At 37.4% G+C, this 15,971-nt stretch overlaps 1 protein-coding gene across 1 annotated transcript in view; it reads right to left on the bottom strand.

The window, feature by feature from the left end:
- Positions 1-378: 378 nt before the first annotated feature.
- LOC137068772 (insulin receptor substrate 2-B) overlaps positions 379-15,971 on the bottom strand; it is a 29,478-nt gene continuing 13,885 nt past the window's right edge. The window contains exon 2 of the mRNA XM_067437370.1: positions 379-2,700. Within this exon, the coding sequence (XP_067293471.1) occupies positions 2,696-2,700 (5 nt within the window). The 3' untranslated portion in view covers positions 379-2,695. The remainder of the gene's footprint in view (positions 2,701-15,971) is intronic.

Below are 15,971 nucleotides of genomic sequence, written 5' to 3' on the forward strand. Positions count from 1 at the left end.
TCTGTAAATCGAAAAAAACTAATAAAAATGTTTTAAAAATATATCTAAAATTGAAAACAAGTTTGGTCATAATTGCAGAAGAAATACCAGAAGAAAATTCTTGGCATATGGGGGAGGGAGATTTGTTCAAGAATTGTGTTTGAGTAAAAAACAAACAAACAAAAAAAACGTATTGCATCATCTTATAATATTACATTATGCCAAACAATATCTGTCTTAATAAGCATGACCATGTAATGTTTACACTAAAGTGGTAGTGAGACAGAAGGGTCACTGGATGTTACTGCCCTGTTTTTGGAAGCAAACAATCAAAGTTCAACAATTGTGGACATATTTTTCACTCAAAGGCATACAAAGAAAAAACAAATGGAACTGAAACATGTTTTAGGAACTTTTTTTATTGTAATAGCTCTATTGAAAGCAAAAAACAAAACAAAAAAAGATAAATACAAACACCAAGCAATGTTCAAATGATTTGCCTGCTTTCACTCTTTTTCCCACCAGAGGAAAAAGGAAATGTCTATCAACTGCAGAAAAAAAACAAAAACAAGCCTCAGTATGTACACATGGACACAACCATAAAAAGTTTTTCCTTTTTTGAATCGTCTCAGACTTCATCGGACTTTCACACCTGAACTTTGCCATCTGTCAAACTCAGACTTCAAAAACAATAGCGAACAGAACACAAGCGTACCAAAACATACTAATGAGGTTTGACAAATACACGAAAACTGACATGGGAATGCACAAACATCCCATCACTTTGATTTTGAAATGATGCCAAATGAAAGAACTGCCTTTCAAAAAACATTCCAAAAGAAAAGATCTGAGCCATTAAAACAAAAACAATTAATTTTGGCGGGGGAAAAAAACATTAATGCTGTACCACTGCACATCTGTACTAATCAATGAAAATCATGGCAAAAAGCAGTCAGCTTGATCACATACATTAGCAAAAGGCTGATATCAAATACATTTATGTGAAGTTTAACAATTTGACTGATTTAAAGCTTTTATGTTCGAAAATAATGTTTCTCAGTGTAACTCTTACAGACCATTCTCACAGTTACAAATATTCTGCTAACATTAGCCAGAAAAAAAAGACTAACCTGCACCCTTTTTTATGTCAAAGTCCCATTTACCACAGAGGCAGTTTTGGGTTTCAGATAGTTTTGGACACTGGGTAAAGCCTTGTTTTCACAGAACCAAAGCTGAGCAATGTTGTGCAGCAACTGTGCTAGTTAAGACTCGCTTTGGTAAATCCAGAGTAATTGATTCTTCTACCAGACAAAAAATAAAATAAAAAACTTCCGTACCATTGACAGATTAACAATGAAAACCTTATCATACAGTTTTTTCTTTTTTATCAGATTAAGTTTCACATTTGATTTTGTCTTTTAAAACAATGTGCAGTAACAGGGAAATGTAAAGTAGTGTGAATATCACTCCTTTGACAAAATATACTAGAGATGAGAATGCAGAAATCAGTCAAGGACCACGGTTCGGCGAACTGTACCACTTCTTCACTTCCTGAATGAACAGCCTGATCAAATCAGGACATACCGCAATACTGACAGAAGAGAAAGAGCAGCTGATTGGTAATACTAAAATATTGAATACAAGTCATTATAAATAAAATATTAAATGAAATGTTTATGTTGTTGTTTAAAGGAGACCATTCGATCTTGCCAACAGCATAAAGGTTTATACAGATAAAGCTGGGCTTTCGTACCTTCAAATTGTGCTGTTTGTTCACTAAAGTTGAAAAAAAGGTTCCCCTTACAATTCATTTTCTGTGGGAACCAAACCATAACTTGAGAACTCATTTATATTTATTGGGATGATATAAATCACGAACTGTGCTCATCTGAGTGGCATTTTAGCAACTGAAGCAGATTTTATCAGGGGAGTCCCAGAATAGACCCTTCCTCTTTTCCTGCACACCCACTCTCGCTCTCTCTCTCTCGTACACTTGGCAAAGAGGAGATGATGCTGATCAAAAATTAGTACGGGAACAGATACGAAAAGCCTAACTTTGGGCTGCACTGCTTGCCAAGGCTGCACTGCAAAAAAAACCTGGGGCCCGGCGCTGGATAAAGCAGAGTGAAACGTCATGACTAGCCTGACACTCACAGACACTGAAGAACAGTGTTGATAGTCCAAAGGAGGAGGTTTTGACGGTGCAAAATTGAAGATGTGCGTGAAACATTAAGCGGAGACCTAACGGAGACAGACATTAGGCAGAAAAAAAGATACTACTGCTGTATCCTCATATCCCATCTGCAGTCTGTACCGTACCAATATATGTTCTCTTTGTTAAGCAAACGGTAAACATAAACACTAAAATCTGTAATTGCACCTGAAATCTTTATGGGAAATAAATACAATTTGTACATGCACGTGATGCTTGTAAACAGCATGCACCTGCCCAAACCAGACTTGTGGATTATGGTGTCTTCATAAGATGAACCTCCCTTTTTAATGCATTGAATAAAACATTGTGATACAAATCACAAAGTACTGAACTCATACAAGACAGAACGTATGGATGTGCTCTGAGACAGCACGCGAACAAGTAAAAATAACCATAAGAGTCCATTAAAACAAAACTCAGGATCCTTTTGCTGTGTCACAGGGTTGTGCTAGGGCTTTAATGTTATCCGGCATCTCTGCAGGAGCTTGATGGGACAGGTCCTTAGTCTGTAGTGAGAGAAAGAGAGAAAGGATTAACCTATGTACCATGTGAAGATGGGATACCATTAATACTCTTCAATTAAATGTATTGATGGTTCAGTCAAATGCCATATACAGTTTTTAATGGGTCAGTTCAACCCCATATTTAATTTGTCATTATTTACTCATCCACATGTTGTTCCTCCTAACCCATTAGATATTTTTCAAAAAACATATCTGTGCCACCACAGAGGTTTGTTTACCATATCTGATGTGCTCTATGTATGTGCAGTGTTTATATTTGTGTGTGAATAAAAACCTAAATTAAATCTCCTCATTATATAAAGCCATCGTGTCTCTTTGAAGACTTTGATTAAACTGCTTGATTATATGGATTACTTCTGCTATGTCAGGATAAACTTTAAAGCATCAAAGTTTTGGTGGAATCTTTCAAGTAAGGGACAGAAATTGGTCAGACTTTATTACAAATATCTTCATTTGTAGTTAAAAGTTGAACCGCAGTCTTACGGTATGGGGGCGAGTAAATTATGACAATTTTAACGTTGGGGGGAACTATCCCTTTAAGAAAAATCAAAAACAAAAGCTGGAAGCAGAGTGGTCTGTAACAAAATTCTACATTTAAATGAACTTAGTAGGCTACATTCACACAGGGGATTGACAACTGTCTACTCTACTGTAACAGTTTACATACTGTCTGTATGAACAAATAATGAGTCTTTTTTTACATCCTTCCCTCCTAACCTTACTTCTTTATCTTTACATCCTCTACCCCAGGCGTACTCAAGATCCAAGGCCAAAAGGGCAACATTTACACCAAATCAAAAGCAAATGGCCACTTGAAATAGGACAATCATTTTTTGTGCCCATCTGTGGCAAATGGCCGCAAATGGGCACAAAAAATGATTGTCCTATTTCAAGTGTCACTAAACATGAAAAATACATTTGCAACAAAAAAGTAGTTTAATAGTTTGTAGCTATATAAAAGTAGTTTAATAGTTGTAGCTAGCTATATTCCTAATGCATTCATGCTCAGAGTATGAAAAAAATATGAAAGAGTATGAACGAAATGCATAAATAAACACTAAGCAAGGGGTGAAAATGAGCCTGGTTCAGAAAATAACAGAAAAGTGATGCTCGACAGCTTGAGCATTTCTCTCACGTGTGCAGTAGTGTGAACTATTTTATGTATTTAGCATGTGTGCAAATAAAAAACGAAATCCTAAATATCCAAAATGGTAGGCTATAACACGATTCTAAGAGTTCTTAAATCAGGGGATGGAAATCCAGGAATATGATATGGTTTAATGTGACTATTTAACTTGTAACGGGTGTGATTTAGCTAATTACATAAATATATTATTGTTGTAATTAAATGTATTGTCAGCATCACCGGCTATTACACGGCAGATACTAATTAAACATTTAACAACACGACGTAAATTCAATATAATAAAAAAAAACAATATTTTATACAATTTTACATAAATGAGCACTATTTATTCCTTGATTATAATGGGAGGGTGCGCAAAAGTGCAGAACTCTGTGATCTTACTGGTGGGATGACAGCTCCACACATTGAAATGGAGCTGCACTTTGCTTGTTTTCTGTTTAACCCATTGACAATTTAATTTTTAAGTTTTCTTTTTCAAACTGCCAAGAGGACCATCATCAGCTTCTTATACAATGCAAAGAGTCCTGGACAGGTCCAATATTTATCAGAACACCCGACCTATTATCTGATAGGAACACTAACACCTCACCAGGTTCTCCTGAAACTCTGAAGTGTATTCGTGGCTGTTGGAGCTTTTGGCAGCAAGAAAAACAAAACTTTTGTTCAAAATTGTGAATAAACAAAGCGAGCGAAGAGCAATCCTTATAAAATCATACAATCACTGAAGCCGTCAATTACTTTCAATTTCAGCGTGATTGGCTAATAAAGCTCAATGCCAAATGCGTACGTTGTAAATAGAAACCTTTCATGGTCTTCAAAGCGTGCCACAAACACAAATATGCACAAGACCGTTTGTAAGCAGCTGCCTATCAGATTGCACCAAATTGAGTCAAAAAAATCTTGCCTATGGAACCCCTCCGTGCCTATTTATTTCAAATTTGAGCAGTTCACCCATGTAGTGTATAGACCCAAACAATTCACACAGCCTAATATTCACACAACTTTTGAGAGCAAATAATAACAATAATGCATTCATATCTGCATTAATTTTGTTACACGGGCCACAAAATTAATGCAGATGGCCATGCTGATTACCCCATGCTCTACCCAGGTTTACCTACCAGTCCGGTCTAATGTGCCCTTCACCTGTCATTGCCCCCTCCATCCCGTTACAGCTCTGGTGAGCAGTGGTGTTGTACGGTGGCCTGCTTTGACCCTGACATACACAAACAGTGCCTTTGATAAAAGGCTTTGTCTGACCTAACAATGGTGGTGGGGGCACAATGCCGCCGCTTTCAGAGCTCTCCGCACAGCGGCGTCTGGAGCGGCAGGAATGCCACTGGTTCATTGTTCAAGAGCAGGTCCGATGGGGTAGCAAAGGTCCCTGAGTTCCTCCTGACCTTGGTGCCACAGTGACAACCACAACCTGTTTACCAGGAGAGAAGCTACTAACAACCCCATCAGCATGGGTGTAGTCTTCTGTTTATGAAGCCTCTTCCACACAGAGATTCCGGAAAATACACAGATGATGTGTCCCGGGATCGTTTGATTTTGGTTCATTCACAATGCCAGTGATTTTCTGGAATCTGTGCATGCGTTCACACAGATCCCTTTAATACATGTGACAGAGCCTTACGTTTGCTTATGACCAGTAATATCTGTCTTTCTCTCAACTAGAGAAAATAGAGAAACCACAGTTGTGAATTTTTTTTCTGATTCCATCATAAACTAGCACATCAACCACCGTTCCACTAAGCAGGCGAGCAATCTCAGCTTCAGCGTCATCACTACGACACACCCCTTGCAGCATTGGTTCTGCCTTTTGTTCACACAGTGCGCATTCCGGGAAAGATCCAAGCAATGTTACTAGGCCCCCCTCCAGGATCGATCCCGGGACGTGTTTGCATTCAAACAGAAGGCAAATCTATGGCAGTTTTAGAATCAATGCTGTGTGAAAGCGGCTTTAGAAAGAAGTCTTCAAGTTTGGTTTAGAACAGAAAAGAAGGTGCCATCCCTCCACAAAGCAGCCCAATATCAAGATCAAGAAGTTTAAGAATGCCCAGTTTGGGTGGGCCAGATATTACATATAAACCAACTTCATATAACCCAATATCTGATCCAGCTCAAGCTCAACAAAAACACTGACTTGTCAACATTTTCACTGGCCCCACCACAAAGAAATGCTAAAAATGAAGAGGAAAATAAACACTTATTAATATTTGCTAAACTATAGGAACTGCAGTTTAAAAATCTGGGGTCAGTAAGATGTTGTGCTAAACGTCTTATGCTCATCAAAGCTGCATTCACTTGACCAAAATATACTGTAAAAACAGTAATATTGGGAATTATTATAATGTAAAATAACCTGTGATGGCAAAGCTAAAGTATTAGCAGTATTAGCAGTCTTCCGAAATCATTATATTATGCTGATTTGGTGCTCAAGAAGCTTTTTTTTATTATTACCCGTTTAAATTTACGAGTTGTGCTGCTTATTTTTGGGGAAACATTGATACATTTCAAGTTTAAAAGAACAGCATTTAGTTGAGTTAGAAATCTTCTGTAACATTAAAAATGACTCAATTCAATGCATCCTTGCTAAATTAAAATTAATACTATTTCGCTCCAAAGCCTTCTAATTATTGGGATTTCATTCCTGTTGGACTTTGCCTCACCACATAGAAGAAAAACTAAAGAATTTTTAAAAACATTGTGACTGACATTGTGCCTTAGATGGGTTCATACATTAGCCAACACAACCACCTGCCGAAATCCTTTTATTTTATTTTACTGTACTGTATAATTGCTTTTATTTTGCTGTATATCTTTCTACCTTTCTTGTGCAGGTTCCTCACTTAGTGATGGTGAGCTGCTACACCTGTGGATGTGACATTTTGAATTATGTGTAAAGCAAACGAGAGATTAAAGTTGAGAAGGATGGGAGAGAGACAAAGCCACAGCACTGCCACAAAGGGGGAAGTGACAGTTTAGATGACATCCAAACAAGTGACATCCTTATGGTTGAGCCCTGCATGCCCTAAAAAGTGAAAGATAAAGTTTCCCCACCTTGGAGCAAACCACAATGCAGTTTGCCAAAGGTGCATGGCACTAACAACCTAAAATATGAACCCCAAATTATACAAGGGAGTGAGAAAAGTAATAGTCAAAGAGTTGTTTGCAACTGTGAACTAGCTGCATCTTCCACTGATCATTTGCTTTCAAATCTGCCCACCATTGTCACTAAACCCCACTGTCAAAATGACACGCGCTCTTTTCCTTGCAATAAAAAAGATCACTGGCTGTCACTGGTGCCTCTTCAAAAACAAACAAACAAAACAAAATCAATCCTCCAATCTAAGGCAAAAAAGGAAGCCAACATGTAGTTACCCCCTATTCCTGTATACATACAAAACAAAACAAAATTGTCCCTTTCTGAGCCTGTCCAGTTTGGGTCATTGAGGTGTTATATATTAAACACCTTCGTGGAATCACAGAGATCCGATTCAGTCCCCCACTGTCCAAGAAAAAAGTGAACTGCAGCACAAGACCATCTGCGTCACTGCATGAACACCAAACTCCATGTGCGTCAACCCCCACACACACACAAGCATATCATAGTATGATGCTACAGCAGGCCACCACTATAAGTGGGACAATGATCAAACCACTGCAGCCTCTCTTTTAATTCCTGGCCTATTTTAGAGTTGTTCTGCCAGCCTACGACAGTGGGATTGCCCCTGACCCTGCAAGAGTCTCTTCTTTCACTAGTAGATGAACTTACGAAAGGTATCACCAACTCGTACAGACGTCATTGGTCCTGCGGAACTGTGTTGGCATGGGCATCCGATTTGCGTCATTAGGATCACCTTTGGTGTCATCATGACGAAAGCAAAATCCACAAATGTGACAATTTGCTCATCAAGAAAGCAGCAGGGATATTAAATAAGTTCACAGCAAATGCTGTATGCTGACTTGTGTCACAAAGAATTTTGCTTGCAGAGCAATTCACTCGCTATGCTCAAGTCATTGAACAGAAGCTTATGGAAGAAATAGATTCGTAATTGTAGTCTGCTCTGCACTCAAGAATGATTCAGATGATTTTAAACTGGCATCTACATTAAGAGTCCCCACAATATCCATGTTGTCTCGTTATCATTTACTGTTGTATTCCTTTACTGTCTTTTGCTATACACAATTTTCACATCCACAGGTGGAGCGACTCAACAAGTGATACTGCACAAGAAAGATAGAAAGGTATACTGGTAACATAATAATATCAACAGATATATAGTACTAAAATAAGAGGTTTGTACCTTAGAACGCCATGTCAGTCAGGATCAATGTGTGCAGCATTTACCAAATGTCACTGCAATCTTTCTGGACAAAACCTCAAAAGCCCAGTAAATCTATGAGAAGTTGACACTGAAAACTAAGGTGGGGTGGGACACGGCAACTTTTAATTAATCAAGAAAGAGTCCAAAATTGATATCACAATAATTAGAAAAAAGGCTTTTGAGACAAATAAAATTAACACTTGTATTGAACAAATATGCATTAAATTGATCAAAAGTGACAGAAAGGACATTCCTAATGTTACAAAAGATCTGTTCTTTTAAAGAATTACTTTTGAAGAATTTATATTCACCAAAAAGCTTTTATCCATGAAGTTACATATGGAAGAAGTTACCTCAGCAACACATTTTGGGGAACTTCAAGAATAGAGCATTTATTTATGGTTGAAAAAATAAAGCAATAAAAGAGCATATTGTAAAGTTATTTTCTATCAAGAATTTAACATTTGTGTGTCTAAAACTGAAAAAACAAAAATTCCGGAAGGGTTTCCGCTTTACGCATAAGAAAATATGAAAAAATACAGCAAACCAACGCTATTTTAAAGGTCCTGTTCTTCGCGTGTTTTCGAAGCTTTGATTATGTTAACAGTGTGCAATATAACATGAGTTCATGTTTCGCGTGTAAAAAAAACAGTATTTTTCACACAGCTCTGTTTTCTCTGTCCTAAAAACGCCTGATGAGTTCCTTGTTCTATGTAGTCCCTCCTTCATAAACAAGTAACGAGTTCTGATTGGGCCAGTGCTTCCCGTGTTGTGATTGGACAGCAGCTTAGCCCACTTTGCCCAGTAAGGTCCCGCCGCTTACCATAACGGGGAGATGTAAGCGCTGAATGCGCGCTCTTCTCCACGTGGGAGAGCAAAAAGACTTGTGGGCGGAAGGTTAGTCAACAAATGGTTCTAGTGACGTCATTCCTGAAGGAAGTGCAGGGCTGTAGTCCAAACCGGCCGTTCGCTGCAGGCTTTGAAAGGGAACTTCTGTTAAGTAAAATATCTCGCTTGGCATTGAACTTTGAGCTTTATAATTTCACAGGTATTATTTATGCTCTAACAGCAACATTACACACTAACTAAAGTTTGAAAGATGGAATCGCGAAGAACGGGACCTTTAAACCTTAATGTAAGCAAGACCTTCATCCCATTTACATGGCCATCTTTACATTCACCGTCTACCCAGTTTTACCATGTACCTGTTTGGTTTAAGGATAACACCATGTGCCCTTCACCGGTCATTGCCCCCTCTATCCCGTTACAGCTCTGGTGAGCAGTGGTGTTGTACGGTGGCCTGCTTTGACCCTGACATACACAAACAGTGCCTTTGATAAAAGGCTTTGTCTGACCTAACAATGGTGGTGGGGGCACAATGCCGCCGCTTTCAGAGCTCTCCGCACAGCGGCGTCTGGAGCGGCAGGAATGCCACTGGTTCATTGTTCAAGGGCAGGTCCGATAGGGTACCAAAGGTCCTGGAGTTCCTATCGACCTGCAATCAAATCATTACCCAACAGCGACAACCAAAACCTCACCTCCACTAGCCATTTTGGGTTGGCCAAATGTTATATATTTGATCCCCTTCCTGGAAAAGATCTAAGCAAGCAATCTTCTCAAATGGTCCCTAAAAAGTGAATGACATCTGCATAGGCACCAAACACCATACCACTCATACATCACAAGCATGCCATCAAGACAATAAAGAGATAAAACGATAACGATAATTATCGTGCTATGATTTTTCATTGATAGAAAAATAATTCGAGTTTGGTAAATGTTTGATATAATGTTTCTATTTGGACCACATGGACCATCCGCTTGGCTCATCATTCAAACAGCAGAGCAAGCTTAATATAGGAGATACGTTTACTCACTGATCCGTCTCGGTCACATGACCCTAAACAGTGCTTCAAGATCTAGTGAGAAGCTTGTTAATTCAGCGAAGAGCACAAACGTCTCTGATTTTAAATTTAGTTAAGTTTAAGCCAGATGAAAACACTGACAAGCAGGAGAAACACTGAGCAACGATACAGTCAGAAGGCTTTTCAATCTACAAATCACCATCATTTATGAACATAAATTTACATCTGCATCCTAACTCAAGCTACTGTCAACTATGCATTTCTAAGAGACAAAACATGTAATGTTAATATTGCAGCAATGCACGCACTACAAACAAACGTGTAAAGAAATCAAAAGGGTGAAGTGTTTTTCTTTTGACAATAAAGAGTATTGAGTGTTTTTCAAACCATAATTAACATTCTGGTTTCTACAGCTTTCCCTTAGGAGCAAAAATCTGCCTTTAAATTTTTTTTAATTAAGATTTGACATTTAGTGATTATTATCAATAGCAACAGATTTTTTTTTTTTTATATATAAATATAATCTGGCCATATCACCCAGCCTTACATATCTGCAGTGGCACTGCATTATGACTGGAACCACAGAGGAAACAATGATCAAACCACTTCTGCTCCAACCTATTTAAGGAGTTGTTCTGTCAGCCATTGACAGTGAGATCGCCCCTGACCTATGGGAGTCTCTTCTTTCACTAGTAGATGAACTTATGAAGGGTGACATCAATCAAATCATGTGATTAAGACACAGATGCACCTCACCTTGACAGGAATTATCCAACCAACACCTAATCACAGCCATTCTGAATGTGCCACACACACACGCACACGGAAAGTTCTCCAAACGAAAACAGCTAAACAGCTGCAGGGCACTTGTTTACCATGACGACTGGCCACATAATTCATGATATAAGAGGACAATGGATGGAACTTAATCTTGTCTAAGCCACCTATGCCAGGACACAGTCATAACGTGAGACAAGCAGGTAATGTTTGCTGCAAAATATGAATGCCTGCAATGTGCTAACTGTCTATTAATGTACACTATTGTTCAAAAGTTTAGTCTATGTGCTTTTGAAAGAAGTTTCTTATTCTCCCCAAAGGACTTCATTTATTTGATCAAAAATACAGTAAAAACAAGTAACATAAGAGTAATATTGTGAAATATGACATTTGCATAAATTTGCCATTTAGAAAATGTGTAATTATGGCAAAGCTTGAAATTTCAGAATCATTATTCAAGTATTCAGTGTCACAGAGACAGTGCGACACGCGTCATGATCTGAAAGCCACGCCCACCAGGGGGGAAAACAAGCCAACTGTCTCCATTGACTTTCTATTGCGTGAGGCTGCCTTGTTATTTCTGACTTATGACAAAAAAACTAACATTGTCTTAAAAGCTGATGTGACAAGGTGTACAGAAAACAAGCTAAAAAAAACAGAACCAAAAACCCAGAAGTTGTATAAGCTGTTGACCCCAAAAAACAGCATTTAAATACATAAAATTGCATACGTACAATAGAGACAGAGGAGAAATGTTATATTACACTGAGAACTACCCCCACTGGAGGCGAAAGTAATCAGCAACAGGAAACATCATATATAAAACTGACATTTGGATATTTCACAAAATGTTTACTGCACATGTAGGCATACTGAGACATACTAAGGGTCAGAATCCAAAAATTGACCCATTCTTCCTGCTGAAGCTTCACGTCTTATTGCATGTATCCACTTTTGTCTCCTTAAACGCTCGGTTTTTGGGGCCGACAGCTTATAAAAACGTAGTTTAATGTTTTTTTTATCTTGGTTGCTGTACTCCATGTCGCATATCAGCGTTAAGACATTGTTCTTTTTTTTGTAATAAGTCCGAAATAACAAGGAGGCAGCTTCACACAATACAAAGTCAATTGAGAGCGCTGGATTAGAAAACTGAAACTTGAAACTTGTGAAAATTATCAAAAATGTGGGTGGTGGTGGCTGGCAACTTTTTTCAAAAACACTGGTGAGGAAGTTCAACTTGTATTTTGCTACACTGATGCTGGACTGAGGCAAGTTAAACATACACTGACTGAAGCTGAATCTATGTGAAGCGAGTGAGAGAGACAGATAAATATAGAGAGAGAGTGAGAAAGACACAGAGAGAGGACAGATAACAAAGCATGCCGCGCATGGGTTTATGATGTGGTTGCTAGGCCGGCTATGATTCACCTTTAATGTAAAAAGAACACAGGATATTACAATAGAATAAACACTGGTCAAGTAAATCAGAAATACAATGATTAAGCAGGAAGAATCGGTGTGGCCGTGCATGTGTGCTTGTGCATAAGACCCTCAAGCTCAGCACACCATGTTCTGGACCAAAACATTCCTGTCATCTCTCAAACCTAATTTGGTTCCATAGGTTTTTAAAAAGCTCAAGTGATAGCTTCCGTAGTACTCGACAGAACACCTCGACATGTCCTAAACGCCATCGGGCACTCATGCACTGCAAACCACCACTGCCTTATGCCTTCTAATTTGCCCTGAACACATTGGCAAAATGTTTAAAAGGTCGATATGCGTGGCTTAGGAGTGTTTATATGCATGTCAATAGTTAAAAGAAACCATCATGGATCTACTAATCATTGTGCACACAATCATAGAGTGAAGGTCTCTTTAGGGAGGGGAAACTTGTTTGCTTGTGTATATAGGGTCAAAGTTTCAGGCTGTCCCAACGTAGATCAGTAACTCAGTATACCAGTAAATGAATGGGGGTTGAACTCTAAAGGCTGATACGGACTCGTCCACAATCACTGACAAACAATATTGGCCAACAGCAATACGTCACCTCAAAATTCTCCCCTAAAAACTGCATCGTATTATGGTCAGGTGAACTCAAAACCAGCACAATTATACAGCACTAAGACGGATTGGTCTCATTGAGCAGTTGATTTTTTAAATGGGTTGTATTTTTTTATCTCTATTATGAATAATTGATCTAGCAAAAGAAAAAAAAGCTAAAGTTAATATAGTTGTATAATGTGTCCTCTGTTCTGAATAGTACAAATAATAATAAAAAAATGTAATCAGTCAGAAAAAATAAATAAATAACCATAAACATTTGAACGTCACGTAAAATCATTTAGGGAATATAATATTTGTATTATATATATATATATATATATATATATATATATATATATATATATATATATATATATATATATATATATATATATATATATATATATATATATATATATATATATATATATATATATATATTTTGCTGGTTAAATTCCCATTCTGACGAGTGTTATGCTTGGGCTGTAGCAGATACAAAGTGCCAAAGACACAAAAAGAAGATACAATGTGTATAGCTGCTCTCATTCTCTCAAATGCTTTGTAAAGCATGTAAGAGACATGTGAGTGGGTGCGTGTTTGAACAGAATTTAACACAGGAAAAGGATCCCGTTACCTGCGGTCCTCATTTCCTGCAATAAGAGAAATACTGTTCAGCACATGCCATGGTCGTAAATAAGGTGGGCTCTCAAAATAACGCTGTAAATATAGGCATATGTGATGTACAGAAGAGCATGATGCCCCTTGAGCAGACTTTAGCCCAGCATAGCTCATCTGAAGCGCATTTCTCAACAGAGGACGGAGTGCACAAACCTATTTACACTTTATACATGAATGTTTTTAGACTCTTTTTACATCTAAACTATGCTGTCAATAATTTTGCCCTTTATCAAACACTTGTACACAAAGAAATATATAATATTAGAAATGTATAGTACAAATAAAATTGTGTTCCCTTCCATGAGAAAGACAGTGGAGCAATAAAAGCAGTTTTATCCTAACTATACAGGGCTCGACATTAACACTTGACTGGGACAAGTGGATTTTTTTGAAGGGGCAAGTGAAAGAATTTTACTTGCCGACCAGACAAATAGCCTGATTAAAATGGTAGTAACAAAATATAACTAGTAGGGAGTCACCAAAATATGAGAATGATTCTGCATTAATTAAGTGCAGGTGGCGATTGATATTGAATAATATATTATTGGTAACGCTTTAGATTACGGCCCGGAAAGTACTGCATGATTAAAGTGAATTTACAGCATAACTTTCAGTAATTATACTGTAACTATAAAGTAAGTACGTGTAGGTATAAGGGAACAATATGTAATAGTCGGAGAATAAAGGGGTACTGTCAGGAAAAATAAATAATTTATACTGTAAGTATTTTTTAATTAAGGGGTAATTATCCGTGTAGTTACAGGGCAAGTATGAATGTGCGGGCTGTAAATTAAAGTGGCTCTTGTTCCCCTCTTGTTTCATGTAGTTATGGAGTAAGTACAATTAAAAACACATTTACAAACTAATATCACTCATAAATATTTATTTGAAAAACAACATTCAAAACAGATTTATAGCATGTATCCATTTGTTTTTTTTAAATAAACTTTGTCCCTTTCTCTTTCTTTTCTTGTTCCTCTTCTTCATTTTTGTTTCCATGGATCATGGATGTTAGGATGAATCCCATGTCTTTTGACATTTTTTATTATTATTTATTAAAAGAAAAAGTAGTACACCAAGAAATGCTGTCTTAATTTAGTAATCGTTTCATATCTGATCAGCTGTTACCAGCTCGTGCATGAGACGCTTCAAGCTTTCATGACGTCGTTCTCATGCACGCGTGTGAAACACATCTGAAACACGCGAGAACGGACAGCTCTTGTCTTTTACTCTTGTTTGTTTCTAATTGCTATTATCATATATTATGTTATTGTTTGTATACTGTTGTGAGCATAATTTTTTTGTTTTCAGCATCAGACATCAACATGAGTTTTTCGGCACGCACACGTCACGCTTGACGCTTCAAGTTACGTCAAGTGTGAAATCAACCCTTGCATGCACACGCAGATAACTGCTGGTCGGATGCGATATATTGTTATTTTTCTTACAAACACTTTAACTTCAGAAGACATTGATTCATCCATTGGGATCGTATGGATTACTGTAGTTATTGCTGTATGTGCTGTTTGATGCCTTAACTCTTAGAAACCCTAATGAGTTTTAATTAGATTGTTTATTTATCTGTGTTCATCTGAGGAAATAAAGTCGTACACATCTCAGATGGCAGGAGGGTAAAAGATGAGTAAGCGGTGAGGACATTTCTGCGAGCACTGTATTTTCAGTGTAACAGTTACAGAATACTAGCTAGAGACGTGGGATCTTTCTTAAGATTCATCTGTGGCAAAGAAGAAAAAGAAGAGGAACAAGAGGAGGATGAAGCCAAGCAAGAGAAATTAATGTGTTCTATATCAGTTTTTTTTTTAAACGTTTATATATATTTTTTTTCATTTTTTAAATAAAGGTTTCCGAGTGATATCAGATTGTATGTGTTTTTAATTGTACTTACTCCATAACTACATGAAACAAGAGGAGAACAAGAGCCACTTGAATTTACAGCCCGCACATTCATACTTACCCCGTAACTACACGGATAATTACCCCTTAATTAAAAAATACTTACAGTATAAATAATTTGTTAATTTTCCACCCCTTTATTCCCCCAATATTACATATTTTTCCCATATACTTACTTTATGGTTACAATATAATTACAGAAAGTTATGCTAAATTCACTTTAATTATGCAGTACTTTCCGGGCCGTAATCTAAAGCGTTACCAATTTATTAATTTTTTTTATAACGCACTTTTCATTGCGTGAATCTTCAAGTATATCTCAATGAATTTAACTGACGAGTCACACAGCCTCATGAGAAGAAATCGCAACAAATCAGCGCAGCTTAAATAAACTCTGTTAACTTACTGTGGTACTGTAGTTTTTATATTTTTAACATATGATACAGGTAAACAGCACATACGACCAAGGGTGCTGAATTCCATCACAATTGAAAATGT

This window comes from Pseudorasbora parva, chromosome 1, assembly GCF_024679245.1.
Source record: "Pseudorasbora parva isolate DD20220531a chromosome 1, ASM2467924v1, whole genome shotgun sequence".
Taxonomy (NCBI): domain Eukaryota; kingdom Metazoa; phylum Chordata; class Actinopteri; order Cypriniformes; family Gobionidae; genus Pseudorasbora; species Pseudorasbora parva.